The 22,246-nt window shown below is 52.8% G+C and overlaps 7 protein-coding genes across 7 annotated transcripts; 4 read left to right on the forward strand and 3 right to left on the reverse strand.

Moving 5' to 3' along the window:
• Positions 1-161: 161 nt before the first annotated feature.
• Aud_002897 (uncharacterized protein) lies at positions 162-1,334 on the forward strand (the record flags this gene model as incomplete). Its single annotated transcript, XM_043287854.1, has 3 exons — positions 162-256; positions 326-442; positions 509-1,334. 3 exons carry the CDS (start codon positions 162-164, stop codon positions 1,332-1,334), a joined length of 1,038 nt encoding a protein of 345 aa, XP_043143789.1.
• A 696-nt stretch (positions 1,335-2,030) lies between these two features.
• Aud_002898 (exosome non-catalytic core subunit RRP4) lies at positions 2,031-3,295 on the forward strand (the record flags this gene model as incomplete). The annotated part of the gene is made up of 2 exons (XM_043287855.1): positions 2,031-2,251; positions 2,344-3,295. The coding sequence occupies 2 exons, from the start codon at positions 2,031-2,033 to the stop codon at positions 3,293-3,295; spliced, it is 1,173 nt and encodes a 390-aa protein (XP_043143790.1).
• An 882-nt stretch (positions 3,296-4,177) lies between these two features.
• Positions 4,178-5,729, forward strand: Aud_002899 (IFRD domain-containing protein; the record flags this gene model as incomplete). Its single annotated transcript, XM_043287856.1, has 2 exons — positions 4,178-4,368; positions 4,487-5,729. 2 exons carry the CDS (start codon positions 4,178-4,180, stop codon positions 5,727-5,729), a joined length of 1,434 nt encoding a protein of 477 aa, XP_043143791.1.
• Positions 5,730-6,171: 442 nt separating this feature from the next.
• Positions 6,172-9,173, reverse strand: Aud_002900 (oxysterol-binding protein related protein OSH3; the record flags this gene model as incomplete). Its single annotated transcript, XM_043287857.1, has 2 exons — positions 6,172-9,027; positions 9,138-9,173. The coding sequence occupies 2 exons, from the start codon at positions 9,171-9,173 to the stop codon at positions 6,172-6,174; spliced, it is 2,892 nt and encodes a 963-aa protein (XP_043143792.1).
• A 922-nt stretch (positions 9,174-10,095) lies between these two features.
• Positions 10,096-14,591, reverse strand: spt6 (chromatin-remodeling histone chaperone SPT6; the record flags this gene model as incomplete). Its single annotated transcript, XM_043287858.1, has 4 exons — positions 10,096-10,346; positions 10,425-14,082; positions 14,158-14,337; positions 14,415-14,591. 4 exons carry the CDS (start codon positions 14,589-14,591, stop codon positions 10,096-10,098), a joined length of 4,266 nt encoding a protein of 1,421 aa, XP_043143793.1.
• Positions 14,592-16,039: 1,448 nt separating this feature from the next.
• Positions 16,040-17,863, forward strand: ste7 (MAP kinase kinase Ste7; the record flags this gene model as incomplete). Its single annotated transcript, XM_043287859.1, has 4 exons — positions 16,040-16,327; positions 16,405-16,562; positions 16,635-17,172; positions 17,237-17,863. The coding sequence occupies 4 exons, from the start codon at positions 16,040-16,042 to the stop codon at positions 17,861-17,863; spliced, it is 1,611 nt and encodes a 536-aa protein (XP_043143794.1).
• A 990-nt stretch (positions 17,864-18,853) lies between these two features.
• Aud_002903 (uncharacterized protein) lies at positions 18,854-21,384 on the reverse strand (the record flags this gene model as incomplete). The annotated part of the gene is made up of 2 exons (XM_043287860.1): positions 18,854-19,250; positions 19,310-21,384. The coding sequence occupies 2 exons, from the start codon at positions 21,382-21,384 to the stop codon at positions 18,854-18,856; spliced, it is 2,472 nt and encodes an 823-aa protein (XP_043143795.1).
• Positions 21,385-22,246: the final 862 nt, after the last annotated feature.

The following is a 22,246-nucleotide window of genomic DNA, read 5'->3' on the forward strand; positions in this document are numbered from 1 at the left end:
AACAATCTTTCCGGGACTTGGCGACAGGTGACCAGCCATCATCAACACTATCGCTCGACTTTAGAGCGCTCTTATAGCACTCGCCATTTCCTCCTCAATCCCCAATCTCTTATCCGTGTCACTGCCTCGAATACGCCTTTCCGCATCAATTTCGATTCGACATGTCACAGGAAAACGTGGATTCCCGCTCCGTGGCCGAGAGCCTGCCCGACGAATCGACCAGTGCCCCTGCGAAACAGTCATATCGTTCTTTCAAGTAGGTCGTTCAGTGCGCAGCTTTAGCCATGGATATGAGAACTAATATGGCTACCCCCTGGTGCTATAGAAAGAAGTATGCCAAACTTAAAGTCAAATTCGAGCTTGGAATGAAGGAGAGCGAGTCTCTGATCCGCGAAGAGTTGCGCATCGAAGATCTCTCAAAGAGAATCCAGGAGCAGAACGAGTAAGCAAAGATCTGCGGCTGTATAGAAAGAACAGGCTCGTTCGAGGACTGACTCTCCTGCCACAGCCAACTTCTAGAGGTTCTCCTTGAATTTAACGAAAGTTTGCACGTCCCAGCGAATCAGCGATTTGACCTCAGTGCGCCGGGAGACTCATCCTTCCTGCCGACGCCTGAACGATCGCCCATGTACGTTGACACTGCAACGGCAAAATCCATCTTGAAAGATGCCAAAGCACAGATGGCTGCTGGCAGCATGACCCCCGAAGCATATCGCACTCTGGAAGACGATATCAAACGAGGCAACGCATTCGCACCACGCATGCATTATACTGCCCTCAAAAAGGTACCCCATACGGCGGTGCCGCCTGTAAGACGAGATTCTTCTACGGACATGAGCCTGGAGGAGAAGCTCGGATATCTCACTCCGGAACACGAAACCGAGTACTACTTGAGCATGGATGCGAAGCTCGGCGACGAAGCAGCCGCTCTTGAGCTTAGTCGCATTCCTGAAAAGCCATCATTCTCTGAACGAGAAAGGGAATTAGCGCTGCGAAACCCTGTCTCCGTTTACAACTGGCTCCGGCGCAATCAACCGCATATTTTCCTACAGGACCATGAGAACGCCTCCGAGAAGTCAGGCTCTCGACCGACTAATGTGCGGGCGTCCAAAAGAGCAACCCAGCCACGCAAAGAGGAGGAGGCTTATGACGAGGACGGCGTCCTAATGGATACCGGTCCCACTCCGGGTAGCACCAAAGGCAAGCGCAAGCGCGATGACGATACAGGCTATAGACCCAAGGGTGGCAGCAGCCGTCCCAGCAAGAAAAAGAAGGACGACACGAACTCAAACACCAAACGCACATCGAAAAGGTCGTCAGGTGTGGGTGCCTGAAGACCTGGTTTCTCAGCTTCAAGCATTGATTTCCCTCCATATACTGTTATACTTCTGGTTTCCCCTTCTGACATCCAGACTTATCCGGGGTTCCTAGAGCATACTTCGTGCAGTGCGCCGCAGTGGATGTTGCCTATTGAGGACTGCCAGTACCGCGCTTTATTTCTTATGTTGATCCCGTTTGACCGGCATGGCTGTCTCTCGCAAAAAGTGTTGAATTTGACAAATTTGAGAATTGTGCATCATCGCTAGGCCATACTATCTTACTTCTTTCATTACTGTCTTATCATTCTCTTTTCTTCTTTCTTCTCATAACCGTTGACCGGCGGGGGTGTGATATGAACCATAAATGGAATGGCCTAATTAGATTCATGAATATCTACAGTAAAAATCCACCAGGGCAACTAAACGGATCTTTTATTTTCCTCTTCTCTTTATTATCAAAGTATGCCAAATGTATATGGATTTCTGTCTCAATTACGGAGTACTTCCATGAGGTATACAGGAGTTCTGATTTCTAGCTGGATATTTTCACGTGCTCTTTGCATCAAGTTTGTCCTGTTTGCTCGAACAATTCGATTGCGGAATCTTCTACTCTTGAAGTTCGAACACAACCCCCCAAAGCCAACCTCAGCTCATTACTCACTTTTATATTTGTCGGAGAACTAATACCTTTGATAATTTCTTCGCTTGGAAATGGCCATCACTATTCTACCTCCCGTTGTGGAGGACGCCAATTATCCCCATCCAGATTCAGACTCCGATTCAATGTCGATAGATTCAGACGGAGGAATTGATTTAACTTCAAGAGGAGGCTCTCGACCCAGCAAACGGCCCCGCTTGGTAGAAGGAACAAAGATTGGCGCAGGAATTGTGACACCAGGTGAAGTTGTGACGGATGATCCACAATGGATGAGGTTGGTCTTCCCGACCTTTCGGGCGCCGATATTTTGCCCATTTCCCGATTCCTTGCACAGGAGGTTCAGGATTGTTACTGACCAATTCGCAGAGGTCACGGTACCTACTCAAATCCGCTCTCGACTTCGATTATTGCCACTGTTGCTGGTACCGTACAGAAAACAAACAAACTGCTCTCCGTTCAGCCGCTGCGGGCCCGGTATATCCCAGAAATCGGTGATCTGGTTGTTGGACGGATCGTGGAGGTTCAGTCACGACGATGGAAGGTCGATATCGCCGCCCCTCTCCTCGCACAGCTACCCCTCTCAGCGATCAATCTTCCTGGCGGTATCCTGCGTAGGCGGACCAGCGCAGATGAACTGCAGATTCGAACCTTTTTCAGTGAAGGGGATTTGGTGGTTGCAGAGGTTCAGAGCGTGCATTCAGACGGCTCAGCATCATTGCACACGCGATCACTGAAATACGGCAAGCTTAGAAATGGCGTGTTCCTCGCTGTTGCGGGAACCGGTGGTAGCGGAGCATCAAGTTCAACAGTAAAGGGAGGCCCTGGAGCAGGAACTTCTTCTGCAGGGGCGATGGGCACTTCAGGCACAGGTGGTGTGGTTCGCGCCCGGAGACAACAGTGGACGGTCAACACAGCGAACGGAGGCGGTGAGGTAAATATTATACTTGGGGTGAATGGCTACATCTGGATCTCGAAGCACGCCGACGGCGCGGCCGCAGCATCCTCTACGACCGAGAATGTCTCCATCACCCGTATGGAGGAGATGGTGTCGAGTTCTATCTATTCCAGCCAGAACGATGAGATTCCACCGCAGACACGGCGCGAGATTGCACGCCTGGCGCAATGTATTCGCGTGCTGGTCCAAGGTGGAGTACGTGTGGACGAGGAAACCGTCATGAGAGCATACGATGCCAGTTTACAAGTCGACCTTGAAGTTGGTGACGATGAGGATGAGGACGAGCGGAGAAGAGAAGGAAGGGAGTATCTCGAGGGTGCCAAAGCTTCGGGGATCCTAGCTTTGGCGATGGAAGCACAATGAGAAGGATAATAGTGCTTTCCAGGAGCACAGGAAAGCATACATGATAGATACCCTTTCCTGAATATATCCGCATATTACGATTGCCTATGCGCAAACTACTGCGGGGGAGGTCATAGCATAGGCTCAGTAATCAAGAAACACAATCCACTATAGAATACTCACAGGCAGCGACAGCCTGCAGGATACCGTTATACCAATCTGGCCTGAAACGATCATCACTCGACACCTATTTACTCACTGTATGCACCAGAGAGAAAAGAAGCTCCGTCAATCGATAAGCGACCCCGCATCACGTGGCGATAAGGCGCTCGGCGATTGGCAAACGAAAAGGAAAATAGAAAAAGAAAAAGAGAGATACAGAAACTCTGCAGTAGGGTTTGAGGTTGAGGAAATAAAAGAAGAATAAGGATTCATTATTGGTGGAATCTCAAATAGTTCAGTTCATGTGAAAGAGCATCGAGGGGTAAGGTAAACTCGACTATCAGGGGACGAACCCGGCTGACAGGGCCCAAGCATGGGCTGGCTGTTACGTATTATTGTTCTTCCACGGCGTCCGTGTTAAAAAGAGAGGGTTTGCCATTGACGTCTTCTTCGTCATTTTCATCCTTTTTCATCGCAGGCATCAACTGAGCCTTTCAAACAGATCCTTCTCGACCCTTATTCTGCCTCAGGGTTCTTTTTCCAGTCTTATCATGTCCATCGTCTTTGTGAAAACATTCTTTCTGCCCACACTCTCCATACCCTAGTATTGAGATAATCCACTTTCTCAGCGATCATTGCGAACTTTATCCTTAACGATACTTGATTATCGATCTTGTCGTCTATACGACCTCTCAATCATCCTTATCTCTCTTCTATTTCTCCCTCTAGGAATCTCTCAACATGCCTGACCTACGCCGTCAGATCTTTGAGAGCGGCAAGACCATGTCCCGCAAGGCCGCTTCTCGCGAGGGTTCTCGCCGTCCCTCTCGCGCAGTCTCTGCCCAAAGTTCGAAACAGTCCTCTCGCAACGGCAGCAGACACCCATCCGATGAAGAGGATGAAGGTAATCTCAGTGATGAAACTGCGTATAGGTGAGATTCTTTCCCTCGCCTGTCTCTCCATATTTTTTTCCCCTAGTCCTCGACGGGCGGGATGACGTAATTGTTCATGATAATGGAAGTATCACTAACCATGCTTGGGTTTTCACAGCCTCGGTTCCCTGGATGACCTGGCTGACATCCCAGATGCTGATACAAACGCCAACTGGCCCGAAGAGCTTGAGGATGTCGTTGAAGATATCCTGGATCGCAAACGGAGCAGCGTCCTGGCCCGAGAAGAAGCCTACGCTGCCTTTTGCCGTCTCGCCAAATCTCATTACATCGAAGATCGCATCCGCACCCGTGTCATTGACCTTGTGAGCGCTTTTGCCAAGAGTATCAAGTTTGAAAGCAGCGTGCGAGAGACAACTCTCGCGCTTCGCGCATTGAGTCTTCTTACCATCACTGCCTTTGACAACACCATCTACGAAAATGTGGAGCCGCTGCTCACCCGCACGATTCGCGACTCGACTTCCCCTGTGATCAAGGCTGCCGCAATCCATTGCCTGGGGGCATGCACCAGCTTTGGTGGTGCTGGCGAAGACAGCATTCTTGACCAGATGACATTTTTCCTGGACATTATTGCCTCCGATGGCCAATCAATCGAAGCCGCTGACGATACAGCCACTGTCACGGCCGCTCTGCAAGAATGGGGCTACCTCGCGACAGAAATAGAGGACCTGGAAGCTGAAAGCGAAGAGGCGGTCCAGATCTTCATGGATCAGCTTAATAGCAATGATCCGGCCCGGCAGATTGCCGCTGGCGAGAATATCGCCCTGCTGTACGAAAAAAGCTACACTCCGCAAGAGGACGACGACGACGAAGAGGAGGAAGTTGAATTGGAGGAGGAGTCCTTTATGGATGCCGGGGACCGCGACGGGCCAAAGCTCGTTAAACGCTACAATGCGTACCATAACACGCACGAGCTGGAACAGCAACTCCAGTCCTTGGCTACCGTGCACAACAAGCACATCAGCAAGCGGGACAAGAAGAACCTGCACATGAATTTCGCCTCCATCTTGACGACCGTGGAGAATCCCCGGCGCGGCCCCATGTACAACAAGGCGATCGACCAAGACTCGCATCGACATTACGGGAGCAAGGTCCGCGTGAAGATTGGAAGGGAAGGGGTCATGAGCATCGACCGTTGGTGGAAGTGGATTCGACTTAACTCTCTCCGACGAGTTCTCCAGGGAGGGTTCGCGGTACACTACTTTGAGGGCAACCGCGCCGTTCTGGACAGTCTGCCGCTGATGGTGCGTGCGCCACCATCCGATCGTGCGAGCGCCAGAAAATCAACAAAGCCCCGAAACAGTCACCGATGGGCTGTTCATGATCAGTCAGACGAAGATTAGTTTATACGTTTCTTCCAACCGAATTTGTCTACAAATGTGAGATTGCCGCAATATATCCGAACAGCAGTTCTGGAATTTCAGCTGTATATACGCTCACGCGAATGATGTGAACATCGACAACGATTCCGATGCCGACGACTAGAAACGAAATGGACACGATATGTTTTTCCGCAGCTGAATGAAACTACATTTGCTTTCCACCGTATCAAATTTCCCAGAGTAATGGTCGTTATGAGTATAGGCCGATTGGCTGCTCGATAGTCGTAAGCATAGGCTTGGCGAATCTTTAGTTTTTTTGCTCCTTGGATTTACAACCCGAGGCCATCGTAGTAGAGGGCGATATTGTAAGCAACTCTACCCTTATAATATCTATATAGCAGTGCTCTATATACGACATGCATGTCTATACAGGATCATAGACGAATAAACATGCACATGGTAACTACGCCTCGAACACGGGCACCACACCCGTCCAAGTTCCCCGGGCCCGCTCCTCCCAGTAGCTATCCTTGCCGGGCTTCAGAGCCCAGACGTCGTCCGCATCCGCACCGCCCACGTCGCCCTCCACCCGTTTGAACCAGCGCGGCGTCCAGTTCTCGCCCGCCGCCTCCATCTCGCGCCGCCGCGCCCGTTGCGCTTCCTCCAGCTGCACCTTGACTTGCTCCGCGCGGTCCACGTCCCCGTCCTCCAGCGCCCGCTGGTCCGGCCGCAGCCGCGAGTCCGTCACCGGCAGCCGCTTCTCCTCGATGGGAGTGATCTCGTTCAGAGTTGCCGCAAACGCGGTCAGACCGTAGTGTTTGGGCGCGTTGGGCACAAGAGGCCCGGCCTTCCAGACCACCGTGCCCGTGGCGGATCCGTTCTTGGTGAGCTGCAGCGACGAGGTCCAGGTGCCCGTCAGCCCCAGCGGCAGCTCGTCGTTGTAAGAATCGACGGCCTTGGTGACGACCTCCTCGCTGCGGCCCGAGAACATGCCGCCGGCCTTGAAGGTCGACACGCTCTTCTGGCCCGTCGTCTCATTCAACACCGCCATCTCGCCGACCGGTTCGACGTACTTCTCGCCCGCGATGATGTTGCGCAGGAACGACGAGGCCGCCGACCAACTGAAATGCTCACCGGTCGTGTGGAGAGTCAGCCGGAATTTCCCATCGGTGATAATCTCCGCAGATTTGCCCCAGAATTTCTGCGTCGGCATCGGCGATTGCGCAAGACTCCAGTCCTTGCTGTCTGCCTGATACGCTAGCTGCACAGGACGGTGCGACACCTTCTCCGCGATGAATCGAAATCCGAGGTCCTCCCGCACGAGCTCGTAGGTCTCTCCCAGCATGGGATTGAAGGGTTTCCGGATGGCTCGCTCTCGCACGCGGTTGCTTGACAGCGGAGATACTGCAAAGGCCGTCACGTACATGAGCCGCTCCACACTGTCGGAGGCCTTCGCGGCCTGGTCCAGCAGTGTGGAGTATTCGAGTGTCTCGGCCGCGCGTTGCAGTAGCGAAAGCGGCTCGTTGGAGGAGACAGGCATCGAAATCTGTGATAGGTCTTTACCCACATTTTTGCGGAGGAAACCGATCAGGCTCGGGGGCATGACTGTGGGCGCAGTGATGTTGCTGCGGCGACGTACAGGGCTCAGAGGCAGAGGCGTGAGCGATTTGGCGCGTGAAGGGAACAAGGGTGAGTCCTTCTCCCCACCATGGGGGGTAACGGGCTCCGCCACTTCTTCCTCGCTGTCTGATGGAGCGTCATCTGCAACGGCTTCGTCCTCGGCCTGCCGAGCGGTATTACCCGCTCCTTCATCATCACTGTCTCCCTTGATGGTTAGCAATGGCGACATGTTTTCTCCGTCAACGGCGTCAAAGAATTCCTGCGACATCTCGGACTCCATGCTCAGCCGTGACTGTGCCGTCATTCCCGGCGGATGCCGACGATGTTTGCTCTCGGCGATCAACGTCGAAAATTCGCTAACTACATTATCCAGATCTCGCAGGAGAGCCATCAAATGGTCATGGATCTCTTCCACATGATCCGGGTGGCTGGCAATGCTGCTGGGTTTCCGGTCGCCGGCGAGGGAGGCCGCATCCGCGGCGGGCGATGGGACCGCCAGCTGCGAGCTTGAGGAGGTCGTCGTCGTCGCGGCGGAACGCTTGGCTGTCTGATTCGAGTTTGAACTGGGTTTCCGTTTCCAGAACGGACGCCGCTCGCGCGCCTCGAAGTACTCCTCACCGTTGGGTTCGGGGTGCGGACTGGGGGAACGACCTCGGGGCCGCTCGTACGGAGACAACACCGACGAACTATTCAAGTATTTCGGATCGGTGTCTCTGGCCAGTCGCCGCACTGCATCCCGGGATCCCGATACCTTGCTGACTAGATGCTCCACCTGCGTCCACTCGCGTTCCTCCGCGGCATTGGTGAGGAAGCGCTGGGAAGGCACGCGAAGCAGCACCTCGGGCGCGTGAGAGTCCTCGGCAGACTCCTTGGAGGAAGCTTTCTCTAACGCACGCTTCCAGGCACTGAAGTCTTGGTCATTGCTGGCCCGCAAGTGCCAGACTTCTGTGCCCGAATCGATGGAAATTTCACGCGACTTTTCATTGCAAGCGACGGCAGCCAGCGAAAGAGGAATCGAGCCGCGCAGCGCGGAGGAATTGCGATCGTGGTAGTAGGAGAGGGTCGACGAGGTGAAGTCCAATGAAAAGTATCTCCTTGCCCAACCCTGGTGGCGTTTCCTGCGGCGCTTGTGCAGGACCCCAGTATGAGTCGTCCCGGAGGTCGTGTTGACGGTTTGAGAGGGCGCTTTAGAAATGCTACTGTTACCTCGTTTTCGCGCGCCTGAGTTGACATTCTCAACGAAATCGACTTCGCGAGCGAGCTGAGTTGTCGAGTGGTTCGTCGGGCCCGACTGGGTAGGATAAGTGAGCAGCACTAGGGTGACCGTTTTGGAGATTTGCTTGGAGAAGGTGTTGTCAAAGACCAGCGCGTAGTTTCCCCCTTCATTGTGAGGTACATCGTAGGTACCCTTGACGATCTTGTCCGCTTCGCACTTGCCAATCCATCGGACCTGCTTGAGGCCGATACTGGTCAGTTTTTCGATGACCGAGGTGCGGGAGCCAGCGGCAGCACTGGCCGACGGTAAGTTCTCGCTAGAATCGGTACTGTGATAGTCGCCGCTAGGATGATTGGTAGAACTGAGGACACCGGAATGGCCCGGATGCTTGAAGATGCCAAAGTTGAGGGATTTCTTGTGCGGCTGGATGCTCCAGGAGATGGTATGGTCGGGCTTGACATTGACCCAACGGACAAAGTAGGACTGAGTGGGAGGATACACATCAGCGCGGGCAATAGGACACGAACGGCCAATAAGTTTTTTGCGTGGAACGCAACGCAAGAAACACCAATTGATGCATGGAACCTCCTTACCTTGCTGTGGATCTCCAACTCCTCCATGGCAGCCATGACTGCGGGGGAATCAGGGGCGCACCGGGAACAGGTCGTTTGACTGTAGGCAGAGAGAGAAGATCAGGTTCGAAGACAATTCAGAACAATCAATTCACATAAGGAAGCAATCAATGATATTTTGGAACGCGATGAAGAGCAAAGCAGAAGGTGTCGACAGCGAAGCTGCTACAGCTGCTGGGGATGATGATGATGCGGAGGAGGAATTCGGCCGCTGACCTCAGCCAGTCCCTTGTTCTCCGGGTCTCAGCCTTATACAATCTGACGTTATCCCAAATCGAAGGATCCACAGACAACTGTGAGCAAGAATAGAAGGGTGTAAACAGGCCAGCTCATCAAAAAAAATTTCATCAAATTGGGAACAAAGGACAAACATGGGGCATTCTATTTGTTGAAGGCTTTCGTTGAGGCTTCCGAGGATGATCAATCAGACCGAGGATCACGTCTTCACATGAAGCAGCACACGGGACAGAGCCACGGCAGAGGAAAGTGTTGGGACATGGAAGCACTGTTGCTTACTGGTTCTACAATGGTCGAGTTTCGTGCAGATCAGGTAGCCTTCATTGTAGCTATGTTTTGTATGCAATCCGTCTTAGCGGAGCAAATACCAGACTGGTACGGAGTATGGAGTACAACATAATGGATGAGCGTCTCCAAGAAGTAGATTGAAGGAAGGTTAGAAAGAAGATCATCAGCAAATTGGATCCGAGAACGAGTTCAGTTTAGAAAACCAAGCCATAAACCATGCCAAATGCTATTTTCTGCCCACAGCTATGGAGTCCCAGACGCGCAAGAAATCCACCATCGCAGAATGAATCATCATGATATTACAGTATACAGAAAGGGAAAGGTGGGAGATGAGAAAATATACGATAAAGGAAAAAGAAACACCCAGTCCACCCTCTATGGTCCCAAAATGAAATCATCGTCGCCTGCCGGCTTGCATATTGGTAAACAGTAGCTTGAACCCATTGCACAGCGCGCGCATGTCCGGGTACGGATTACGCTGCAACTCATAGCCTTGAGGGATGACCTTGACCGGCCAACTGTGTAGCTGCGCATTCTCACCGGCCTTGAAACACAGCAAAAAGTATCCTGGGTGTTTGGGATCGATACAGAAGGCATACGCAGATCGTCTGGGGTTCGCTTTGGTATAGGTGTTCAACCAAGAATCTGGATCGTCCCGTCAGTACTGGATACACCCTTTTGAAAGAGAAACAAGTGGGGGGAGGGGGAAGGGAATCGACTTACAGGTGGCATCCTTGCTGCCTTCCTGGTACTTCTCGTGCAGCATCATCTCGTCTACCTTCTTGGCCATCGCCTTGACATGGTTGAAGATCAAGTCGTCCAAGTCGCTGTAGGTGTAACGACCACCAACCTTCAGCGTACGACCTACGGAGAACTCATTCTCCTTGTCGAGTTCCAGAACATCGATATGCTGGAAGATGCCGTCGGCCACCTTCCAGGTGACGGCCAGATGGTCCGGTCCCTTGGACGATGGCCGGATCACCACATCACCCCGGCTCTGTGATCCCAGGAACTCTTCCGCCTGTGTGGAGTTGAACGGTCGGAACAGAGGATGCTTGATGACACGCATGACACGGCCTCCGCTCTGCGTCTTCTCCTGCAGCAGCTCCCGGTCTTTTGCCTCCTGCCGATCGTCCCATTCCCCACGCATATGGTCCCGAGGTCTGGGCGCTGGTCGACTGACCTGCTCCTCGCGTAGCGAAACATTGCACAGGAAGCTCTTCTTGTTTAAAAACAGCACCTTGGCTGGGAGCGTCTGGTGTAGCGAGTAGAGAGCCCGCACGGGGATGTCGTAGCGATCGGTAAGCTCCGACTCTGGGACCAGCACGTCCACGCCGCAATCGAGCTTGCCGTCAATGTGGTCATCCGTGATGCGCTTGATCGAGATAGGTACCACCATGCCCTCGGCCAGGGTGTCCGACGTCTCGCCCGTGAGCATGGTGAAAACATCGTCGGTGCTGAGCAAGGCGAATTGCTTGCGCAATTCTTCGTAAGGCTGTTGCAACTCGGCCCGGATCGTCTCCAGCGTCGCTCGCTTCCGCTGGTTAAGGTTCTTTTCCAGCTGCTCCGCATACTCTTCCAGGATCAGGTCGTTGACCCTGTCCTGCGCTTCATCCCGGAAGAGCTTCCGCACGATTGCGCCAGGTCCATTCTCATCGGTTTCGGCCTTTATGTCCTCCTCGTCCAGCTCCAAGGCATCAGCTGCCATCTTCCGCGCAATATCGTAGTCTTCTGGATGCACTCGAGTGTTGTCCAACGGATCAGCATCCGGGTCGGCATTTTCAAAGTCAATGAACATGAAGCTGGCGCAATTGTTCCAGACCTTCACGCCCATAGCTGGATACTGCGCATTAACACCCAATAGCTCAACCCGATTATTGACCACACCGCCGTTCATGTTGACAATCTTGAGTAGGTGGGCCGCCTTTCGGGGGCCAAGACCACAGACATAGGGGAGAAGGTTGGCTGTCGCAGTATCGGTGACGGCCTCGTTGATATCAACACCCACCAAGTTGACCATATCAACCAAAGCGGTCTCCAGCTGTTTCAGGAGCAGCTCCTGAGCAACCAATTGCTGGCCTCGCTTGAACTGAATGGAAACGATATCCCGACCTAGCGAGGCATACTCCTTCAGGGGGCTTTGCAGATACTTGGCCAATGCGACACAATAATGCGTCAAGGGACCAAAGCTGGGATGATCCTTCTTCGCGCGCTCACTGTGCTGGTAGAGCCGCGCCACTTCGTCGTTCACAATCACTACTTCCAAGGGGTCACTGATTTCTTCATCACGCTCATCGGTGTACGTAGCGCCCCGGAGATCCTTCTTCTCGACCAATTCGGTCAGAAGCTTGTACAGCTTGCGTGTTTCCGGGGACATGCCTGAAACACCAATGACGTCTGGTCGGCGGCGCTCCAGCAGCTCTATCAAGGCCTCGACATCCTTACCGTCGGGAATGCTGCGATCTCGGTCACCTATTGACAAGTCCACAAACTTGCCGTTCTCCAGTACACGGCCGTCTTCTTCGACATACGCCCAGTGGATGGGGTCGCGTCCCACAATGCCGGTACCAGTAGACATGGCCAGGACCCGAGGAACAGTACCTAGTACCATGCCTTTGGGCTTATAAGGAGCCTGGTCTAAGCGCTGAGAGAAAGCTTCACGACATTCCTTCGCCACGTGATTCTCGCACTCCTGACGGATATTCTCCTTGACGCTGCGATTGATCAAACGCTCCAGTTTGCCCAGCGCCATGTCCAGGACTTCACGACGGGTACGGTTCCAAGCATCAGCGATTTCACTGTAGTTATCCGATTCGATGTCCGGGTAGAGGCGCTGCCGGAAGTGTTCGAAATTCTCAAATCGAACCTTGACGTCCACCAGACCCTCTTCTTCAGCCTTGAGCATTCGAAGAAAAAGCTCTGGCTGACGGGCGATATCACTGAGCTGCTGATCTCTCAGGTACTTGAATTCGTAGTAAGGGTGCTGTTCGTCAATCCTCCTGAGACCCTTTTCAGTCCGGAAGCAGTCAACTGCGCCGTTCATGTAGTATGCTTGCCGGATAACCTTGCGCATCTTGGGGCTCATCACAATCTCCTCCGCAAACATGGCCTTGGCGGCTTTGAGCACATGGGAAGCATTGGAGAAGTCGTTGTCAATGAAGCTGTCAGCCATCTCCTCCGGGCGCTCAGCTGGATCCTCAGTGTACTGACGACGGCCCTCCTTCAGCGCATTCTGTGCGAAAGCATCTGCTGTGATGCCAAACGCGCGAACGAGACCGTAAGCCTTACCGTTGCGGACACGCTCAAAGAAGGACTTGCCAGTCGCCTTGCGCCGATGAGTATCGCCGTTCGCCTCCCCATTCATCAAGTTCATATCGCGCAATTGCGAGGCATACTGAAAGTGAACATAGTCCTGCACATCTTGGAGTTCCTCCATGGTAACAGCCGCAGAGAGCATGTCCTCCACGGCACTATCGTTCACGCTGAATAAGCTCTGCAGATTGTCGTATGTCTTCTGGATCGCATTGCGCTTCTCCACCAATGCTCTAAACTTGAGATCATGATCGAAAATATCCCAAAGATCCGTCATGTTCAGAAGCTTCTCGGCCTTGACGGTGTACTGAGACGTATCCCCGTCAGCAGGGGCACCATCCACAGGAACTTTGGTCGCATGAATCATATAGTCCTTGCGATGCTGGAAAATGAAAGGAACCTCCCAGTCGTCCGTCACGAGAAACTCTAGCACTTTGGCTACAGAGCGTTGGAACGGTTCTCTCAATTCGGGTTCGATGCGCTTCTTGAGAAGCATGAGATTTGAGATCCAGGCTGCCTCTTCGCGGAACTGCTCTTCCGACAGAACGAGGTTGCGATACGGCTTGCGGGCAAGCTGATGCCGCTCAGGCTCGTCCAACAGGCGAATGTGATTGTCCTCTTCCGTCAACATCCTCTCTGCAAGTTGCGACGGCTCGAAAACATCCTTTAGATCCAGATGCTTCTCTTGGTCCTCCTCTTGCTCTTCCTCTTGCTCTTCCATTTCAAGGGCGAACAGGTATTCGTTTCCATCGCCGAACGCTGCGCGCATATCTTCGAGGGCATTTTCGTCCAAGCCAGCTGCATCGGTGGCCCCGAGGCCGGTGATGCCCCTCTTCGCCGGGCGGGCGATCTCCAGATCCTCTCGTTCCCTTTCTAGCTCGTCATCCGTGAAGACGTCTTCTTCGATAAAGTCCTTCATCTCATCGTGCATAGGTCTTCGATGACTCGGTCTGCCATAGTCGCCTGCCGCCTCCTCGTCTTCATCCGAATTGAAGATGTCGTCGATGCCTTGGGACGCTTGGCGATGGTCCCGGTCTTTGTGACCACGCTTGAGACGTTTGAATTTGGACTGTATTGCATAGAAAAGGGTTTGGTCAGCCTCCTGAATTGCCCTGGTGCGAGTTAGGTAGTCTGGCTGGCATACCTCTGCAGCCGCGGCGGACTGGAAAGCAGGGTTCAACTCTCCGATGAGCTCTAGATCTTCCTCATCAAGATGCTCATCTTCGCGCTCACGCTCCTCCCGACGCCGCTTCCTTTTCTCGCGCCTGCGCTCGGCACGTTCTTCGATCTCTTCGTCCTCATCGACAATAAAGCCCTCGCGGATCTAACAAGTGAGATAATGTCAGTTTTTTGCTTAATCTTTTTGCTTTTGATTGCGCTCGAAAGAGCAGAGTGTCATACTGCACGAGCTGCCTCCTCATCATCATCGTCTTCCTCTTCATCTTCACTCGAGTCATTGTAGTGATTCACGGTGCCAGCACCCTCACGAACTTCGCCATCGTAGTCTTCCTCCTGCTCCTCCTCATTCTCCTCATCGTCCAGCATAGCCTCACCTTCTACGAGATCGCGAGCGCTCATTGTGTCTGGAAGGAATGATTTCGTAGAAGGTAGAGAAGGATATACCGGAGGAGTGAAATGTAAAGTCTAATGAGAGAAGGAGAAGATCGTAAGGGAAAATAGAAGAAAAGATGAACAAGAAGAATGAACACGAGAGAAAGACAGCAGACGGTGGCTGGGTCTGGGAGGTAAAATGGAGATGGAAAACTAGTATGCTGCTGCTCCTTCAGTAACGCCTCCGTCGTCCATGAGAGACTCCGACGACAAAGCCAGCAACTTGTGGCTCTGTTCTGCCACCGCCTTTCAACCTCCAGTGGAGCACTGTGGCTTGATTCTCAATCACGTGTAAATCTGTGGCTGAACCCTGTGGCCTAGTAAATTTGGGGTTGTGGTTCTTGGCATTACGCCAGACCAGAGGAACCAACTGCGCTGGGCTCAAAGTCAGGTGACATTCACCAAACTGGACAGGCTTTCCTGGTGGTTGTACCTGTGCTATACATTTCTAAATACCTTTCGGTAAGGTGTTCTTAATTGGTTCTTACAGGACTAACTCGAGGACACTTTATTTTATAACAGATGATGAATCTATTACTTTGTTCTTTCACATAGTTGATGACATCCTATTGGAGCATGAAACTGGTGAGACGACCACAACAGAGGCAAGGCAATTAGTATGTACCTGAATTCCGATCTGTAAATATAAAGAATGGATTCATTCTTTTCGATCATCTTCTGGATATATATCTAGAGATTCTCTGGTCTCTTCTTCTCCCCCTTTTGCTCTGTGAGTAGAGTGAACTAGACCATAGACAAATATCCACAATCTATTGATAGTTGTTTCACTTCCCCTAAACCACCAGTAAACCACTCTCCTCTTTTCTGTCTATGTGATCCTCCCATCTTTTGCATATCAAGCCTGGTTGCCTTTCGGTCAACAAGAGTGAAAAGAGGTAATAATCCAAGTATCAAAGGCCAAGGACTTATCTTACGGGAACTGTAGCTTGGACTTTCCCGGATTCTCGGCGCTTGTGTGCATCCCTCAGCGCCCAATAGTTGGCCCATCGACTCCAACAGTCTCACAACTACCTCAGTTAGTCGCTCATCACTTTCAAGATGAACTCTCCAATCAGTCCCTGACTATCAGAATTTTCTGCAGCGACGCATCACAACAATTAAACCTGGCGTGGAAGGGGCTGTTTTCTTCTCCATTGACCCTCCGTCTTCCCCTCCTTATCCCCCTCTTTGTGTCCCTCCTGGTCGTCGATAGACCATCAGACGCGACCGCGTCATTGGATTTTAGACCACGAGCAGGCACCAGGAGAACTCAACAGCAGAGTTATTCAACTCCCCTCCCACTGCTTCTATCCGTCGTCAGCACCAGGTGCACGAGCTCGTTATTCTGCTTTGCGCAGGACTCCATTTACCCCACCTCGCAGTGACTGCGGTAGAGTCACTCCTTCACCCCAGCCATGGCCGACCAGTTCAAAGCTCGAACGCTGAAACGGAAGAATGTCAAGGGCCTTGCCCTGAACTCTACGCCAAAGCCTCTTTCTAAACCCTCGGAAGGTGATGCTCAGATTCCCGGTGCCATTGGAAACACCGACAGCAACCGCACAGATACTCTGGAGATTGGGTTGGAATTTCGACTGGATCTTCGAAGTGAGGATTTGATTACTCTGAAAGAGCTAGGAGCTGGAAATGGAGGGACTGTATCCAAGGTGATGCACGCATCCACCAAGGTTGTGATGGCCAGGAAGGTACGGGTTCTCATTTCGGATCACCGAGAAGGAGGAAGGTTTGCTGACAATGGTCTTTGGATTATCGTTGATTGCAGATCATTCGCGTGGATGCCAAGGAGAATGTGAGAAAGCAGATCTTGCGTGAACTCCAAGTCGGTCATGATTGCAACTCCCCTCATATCGTGACCTTCTACGGAGCATTCCAGAATGAAGCGAGGGACATTGTTTTATGTATGGAATATATGGACTGCGGGTATGTAACCCATGGGGAGTCATCCAATCCGGGCAAATTTCTTTCGGATCTTGACTCATGTTATTGAATTAGCTCCCTCGACCGCATTTCCAAAGACTTTGGACCTGTTCGAGTCGATGTGCTCGGCAAGATCACCGAGTCGGTTCTTGCCGGTCTGGTGTACCTCTATGAAGCTCACCGCATCATGCATCGTGACATCAAGCCATCCAACATCCTCGTCAATTCTCGTGGTAATATCAAACTTTGCGACTTCGGTGTCGCTACAGAGACGGTCAACTCGATCGCCGACACTTTCGTTGGCACTTCGACCTACATGGCACCCGAGCGAATCCAAGGCGGCGCTTACACAGTGCGATCAGACGTATGGAGTGTGGGATTAACGGTGATGGAACTGGCGGTTGGCCGCTTCCCCTTTGATGCCTCGGACTCGTCTGCGGGCGATCGCGCCAGTGCTGGACCGATGGGCATTCTGGATCTTTTGCAGCAGATCGTTCACGAGCCTGCACCCAAGCTGCCCAAGAGCGATGCTTTCCCGCCTATCTTGCATGAATTTGTCGCCAAATGTCTCCTCAAGAAACCCGAAGAACGACCAACTCCTCGTGAGCTCTATGTAAGCCCTTATCTTTTGGCCTTCCCGCTCTTAGGCTAGGTACCCGTTCACTAACCCCCCTCAGGACAAAGATGCTTTCTTGCAGGCTGCCAAACGTACTCCGGTTGATCTTCAAGAATGGGCTATCAGCATGATGGAGAGGCACAACCGCAAGTCGTACTTGGCTCCCCCGGCACCAAAATCACTTAAGGAAGAGGCAGGCCATCCCACGCCTCCTCCAAAGCCCGCCGTTAGCAGACCATCTCGGACTCCAGGCTACATGCCCACGTCTGGAGAGATTCCCTTGAACATCGCCAACGACTCCTCAAGCTCCTCCCACTCCCGTCAATACAACGTCCCCTCACACCCATCTCCGCATATGGCTAGGTCGACCCGGTCGCCTCCACCCTTATCGCTGGAGCACCTGTCGCTGGAAACCAAAGAGGAAGACTACCGGTACGGCCGTCGTCCGTCGCGCAATTACCTGGGAGATCCCGTGTCTGCCATCGACGCGCCTACTCGGCCACAGATCAGTTCTCGCTCTGCTAGCTCCCACAACACCAAGTCGAGAATGCCACTTCAGACGGCAACTTTACCCATCCGTGCCGCCCCTCCCCCGAGCGGGCCACCTCCGCCGGCTCCAGTGTCTGCTGGAGGCTCCTGGCGGCGCCCGATGAACCAGCCGCGCGGCGATATGACGGGGGCTGTCTAGGCCATAATGTTTATTGCCTGTCATCCTGTCCCGTCGGCTCTCCGGACTCCCTCTCCTTCAGTTCATTCCAGTCTTTTCCTTCATTTTTTCTCTCCGGCTTCAATGGCATGTGGCCCGCCAACTTGATCGGTGTTGAATAAACTAGCAAACCTGACCGCACTTGACCAAATGTTCCCCACGACTTTTGCATCGACAGGGCGTCTTCGTTCATTGGCTATCTTTCTCTTCATATGTACCTTATCACATTTCCCCCCCTTGGAGTCTGTCGTCATGTCCCATAGCCTGTTCTCGTCCCATGGACCTTTTTCTATGTAATGTCTGTGCAGTCGGTTACTTTTCCAATCAGAGGCTGGATCTCATTGCATCTACGTGTCACCGCCTGATGTTTCTCTTATGTGATACATGCCCAAATCACTTTTACAAAGGTACATACCATGCATTTAACATACATATACCGACCTATAGAGCTATCGTCTTGTGCATATAGGCATAATACGTGCACCGTCCGTATTCCATAACATCAGACAGCTACTCCTCCTGATTCCCATCCAAAGCAGAAAGAGATAGAGTAGCAATTACAAGTCACATGAGCCATATGATGGATTATTCGATCTTAAGCGGTTTCTGATGATCAAGTCTTCTTAAGACTAAGAAGCAATACGCCTCTTGCATATCGGAACAATCATAAGCTGTATGACACTGCATGATAGAAACAAAGAGCTAGATAGTCATTCTGATTCACCGGCCATTCATCGGACTCACAAGCAGACAAAGTTAGACTGACAAGTCTGCTTTCATCATATCATACCAACTGTTCTGCATAACCCTCAAACGCCAAGGCACACAATAATCAATCACATCATGCCTCCGTACACCAGAACAATGAAGGGAAAATCCCTGTAATTGAGAAAAAAAAAAAAAAAAGCAATCATTGGACCTCGCACCGGCGAAACATCCATAATACGGGATAAATCGGGGGCAGCAGAAAGGTCACTTTGACACCACTTCTGGACCAGCCAGAGGACTAGGCCCTGGCGGTGCAGGGGCCAGACTCGGACGAGGCGCAGGCGCAAGCTCAACCATCGATGGCGTCTTTCCACCGCGGGTTCCAGCCGCGCCTCCTCCGCGGCCAGCTGCTCCGCCGCCGCGTCCCTGCGATGTTGCCGAAGAGGCGCCCTGCTTGTCCTGGTCCGCCTGTTGCCGGGACTTGCTCGGACGAGGACGGCGAGTGGTGCTGCCACCGCGGGATCCCGGCCCACGGAGAGGCAGCCCTGTCTCCTGGGAGATGGGGACCGCGGCGGCAATTGGCACTTGATGGGTCGAAGGGCCCCCACGGCTGCGACCACCGCGACCCCGGCCACGTCCACGCTTGATAGTTCCGTCCGCCCTGTCGACCGTCGTTAGTAAGGGTAGAAAATAAGAGGATAGAAAGCAAGATTAGCTCACCGTTCAACTTGGACCTTCTCTCCCTCTGGGACGAGCGGTCCACTGTACACAAAGAACCCATCCTTGCTTGCGGCCGCATGTTCCTGCCAAGCCAACTCGCTGTCGTCTACAAAAGGATCATCCCGGTCATACTCTTCCATTTTCTTCTTGCGGCGTTTCTTCTTTCCATCGGAGGCATCGGTCTGTGTCGTGCCATTTGCGGCCGTCGCGGCATTCGCACCCACACCACCCATCGCGACATCGCCATCAAGGTCGCTATCACGATCGACGTCAAGACTGAGATCCTCGTCCGCGCTTTCTCCCGCAGATAGGCCCTTGCCACCCTTTTCATTCCGTTCCAACGCCGCACCTGCCGCTGCAACGCGAGCCAGTCGATCCTTGTGCGCGGCCAGTCGGGGATGCAAGGCTGCGAACCCGTATTGCTCTTCCGCCATACGGGCAAAGTTGATAATTTGATTGCCGTCTCGCTGCAGCGGAATGTGTAGAATAATGTTGGGCGAGGCGCGAGACGAACCCGAGGGGCGAGTGTCATCGGTTCCAAATAGTGCATTGGAGATCAACCCGGAGCCTTGGGGTAATGGAGGCGGCGCTTCCTTGACAGGACGCGAGGGCTTCGGCGATGCCGCATTGGAGGAAGGGGCGGTGGTAGTGGTGGCGGTTGCTCCTTTTTCCTTCTTGGGCGCCTTGGCTTCCGCAGTGGGTTGAGCAGGTTCATCCATATCCACATCCATCGCGGCTGGTTCTTCTGGAGAGCCGGGTTTTGCGAGGGGTTGCTTCTTAGGCAGAACCGGCGGCTCTGCCTCCTGCTTCGGAGACGATTTCTGAGGTGCCTGACTGGATGAGGCGGGCTCTGCAGCTGCCGCGACGGGCTTGTGTTCGTTGCGCGGTGAACGTGGGGGCTGCGGTTGTGGTAGTTGTTGCTGAGGCGGATAGGGAGAGCGATGTGAATACGGCGGCGACGATTGTTGTGGCTGCGAGGCTAGCGACAGTGGATGTTGAGGAGCAAGAATAGACCCATGGGACGGGGAGGTCGCCGGCAAAGGTGAGGGTGCCAGTGAAGGATGGACTGATGGTGGAGCATTGGGGTGTATTCCGGGGGAGGAGAGCGTCGACGGAACATGGCTTGGTGAGGGCCGTGGAATTGGCGAGTAGATGTGTTGCGTTGTAGTCGGCTGGGGTGGATCGATGATACTGGAGATGGCCGGCGAGGCACTTGCGCGGAACGTGTTGCGCGGGGAATGATTCTGCGCGGGTGGACTGGTTGTCGCGGGAGCCGGAGCCGGAGTAGCTGTATCAAAGGCCGAACGAATGGGATCATAGTTCTGCCCGCTCCTCCTTGGAGGAGGAGCAGGGGGAGGCGGTTGGGAATGAGGCCGTGGAGGAGGAAGAGAATGATGGTTCATCGCATAAGCAGGGGACGGCGCATGAGTCGGTGTGTGAGTCGGGGTCGAATTGGAGTAGGGAGGAAGAGAGGACGAGGGATTGAGCTGGGAGAGATGCTGGTGCTGGTGCTGCTGGTGCTGTTGCTCATGCTGAGAAGGTTGGTGGAGGTGCAATGCGGATGAGGCTGCGAGGTGCGGAGAACGGCCAGACGTTGACGTTGACGTCGACGCGGGCGCAGGAGCAGGAGCGGACGGGGCCGTGATGGAGCTCACGGAAATACTCTTGGGGATCTCGTCGGGAGGAGTGGCCTCCAGCTTTGGTTTCTTGCGCGAGTTATTCGATGAATTTTGGTCATGGGGAGCCGTGGTACTCGGGTCGTTGTTACTGTTGCTGCTGGCGGTCGTGGTATTGTTATTAGGATTGGTGGATGTGGACTTTTCCCGTTGGCGACGACTTCCCCGGGGTTTGGATTTTTCCTTGGTGTCCTTTGCAGCATCTTTTGAACTGTTGTTGTCCTTTTGGGATTTTGACCTGGTGAGATCTTTCTGGCCGGCATCGGTGTCGTCGTCCTTCTTGCGACGCGACCGTCGAGTGGTGGCGGAGGCCCGTCGGGGTCGGGCGTTGGAGTCGATGGATGACAGCGACTCGTCCTCTTTGCCAGGCCAGCCATTTCCCGGCGGATCGGCAGACATGATTGAAGAAAGCGAACAGGAAAAATGAAATGAAGAAATTCAAGAAGTATTCCCTGACGATGGTGATGATGAGTTTTGCATGTATAAAAAGACGATTTGGGGGTAATATTTGGGGATGTTGATATCGGGTGGTTGTCGCGTCAAGGTTGGCCTGAAAATTGTGCCGTTTGGGTAGAAGAGAACAAAAGATGGAGGGGATCCGGAATGGAGGACGGGGGGAGGACTTCGTTTGGAGACGATCAAATAGCACAAAATAGATTATCGGGGGGGAGGAACCGAGAAAAAAAGAGAGAGACGGGTAGTAGTATGGAGTAAAGGCGATGGGGATCACGACGGGGATAGAGGGAGAGAGAAAGGGAGATACTAAAGGGGGGGAAGAGACAAGAGAAGAAAGAGAAAGAAGAAGGAAAGAGACACGAGAACAAGGACAAGAAGAAAGAGGACAAGCTATCTGCGCGGTATGGTCTGCGGAGTGCTTGAACTTCCTATATCAGACGGCTCTTAAGCTAAGCGAACCATCATACGGTAGGATGGGGACAGAAGGAAGAGGAAGAAAGGAAAAGGAAGAAAAGAAAGGGGGAAAGGGAGGAGAAAGGAAGGAAGAAGGAAAATGGGGAGAACAATCAAGAATCCAGCGTCATCAGAGAGAAAGACAGAGCAAAGAGAGAAAAATGGAAGATCTTATTGATCTGATATGATTCGATCATACGCACGGAGTATCGTTAGGTACTTTGGCTTGATATCAACTTGCTGGGATTCATAGTCTATCGCTCTACGCAGTATGGAGTCACAGACTATCTCTCTTCTTATACTTCTAGCCAGACAACATTATGAACTACGTCCCCATTCCATTCTAGTTCTT

This window comes from Aspergillus udagawae (assembly GCF_001078395.1).
Source record: "Aspergillus udagawae IFM 46973 DNA, scaffold_2, whole genome shotgun sequence".
In the NCBI taxonomy this organism is placed as follows: Eukaryota; Fungi; Ascomycota; class Eurotiomycetes; order Eurotiales; family Aspergillaceae; genus Aspergillus; species Aspergillus udagawae.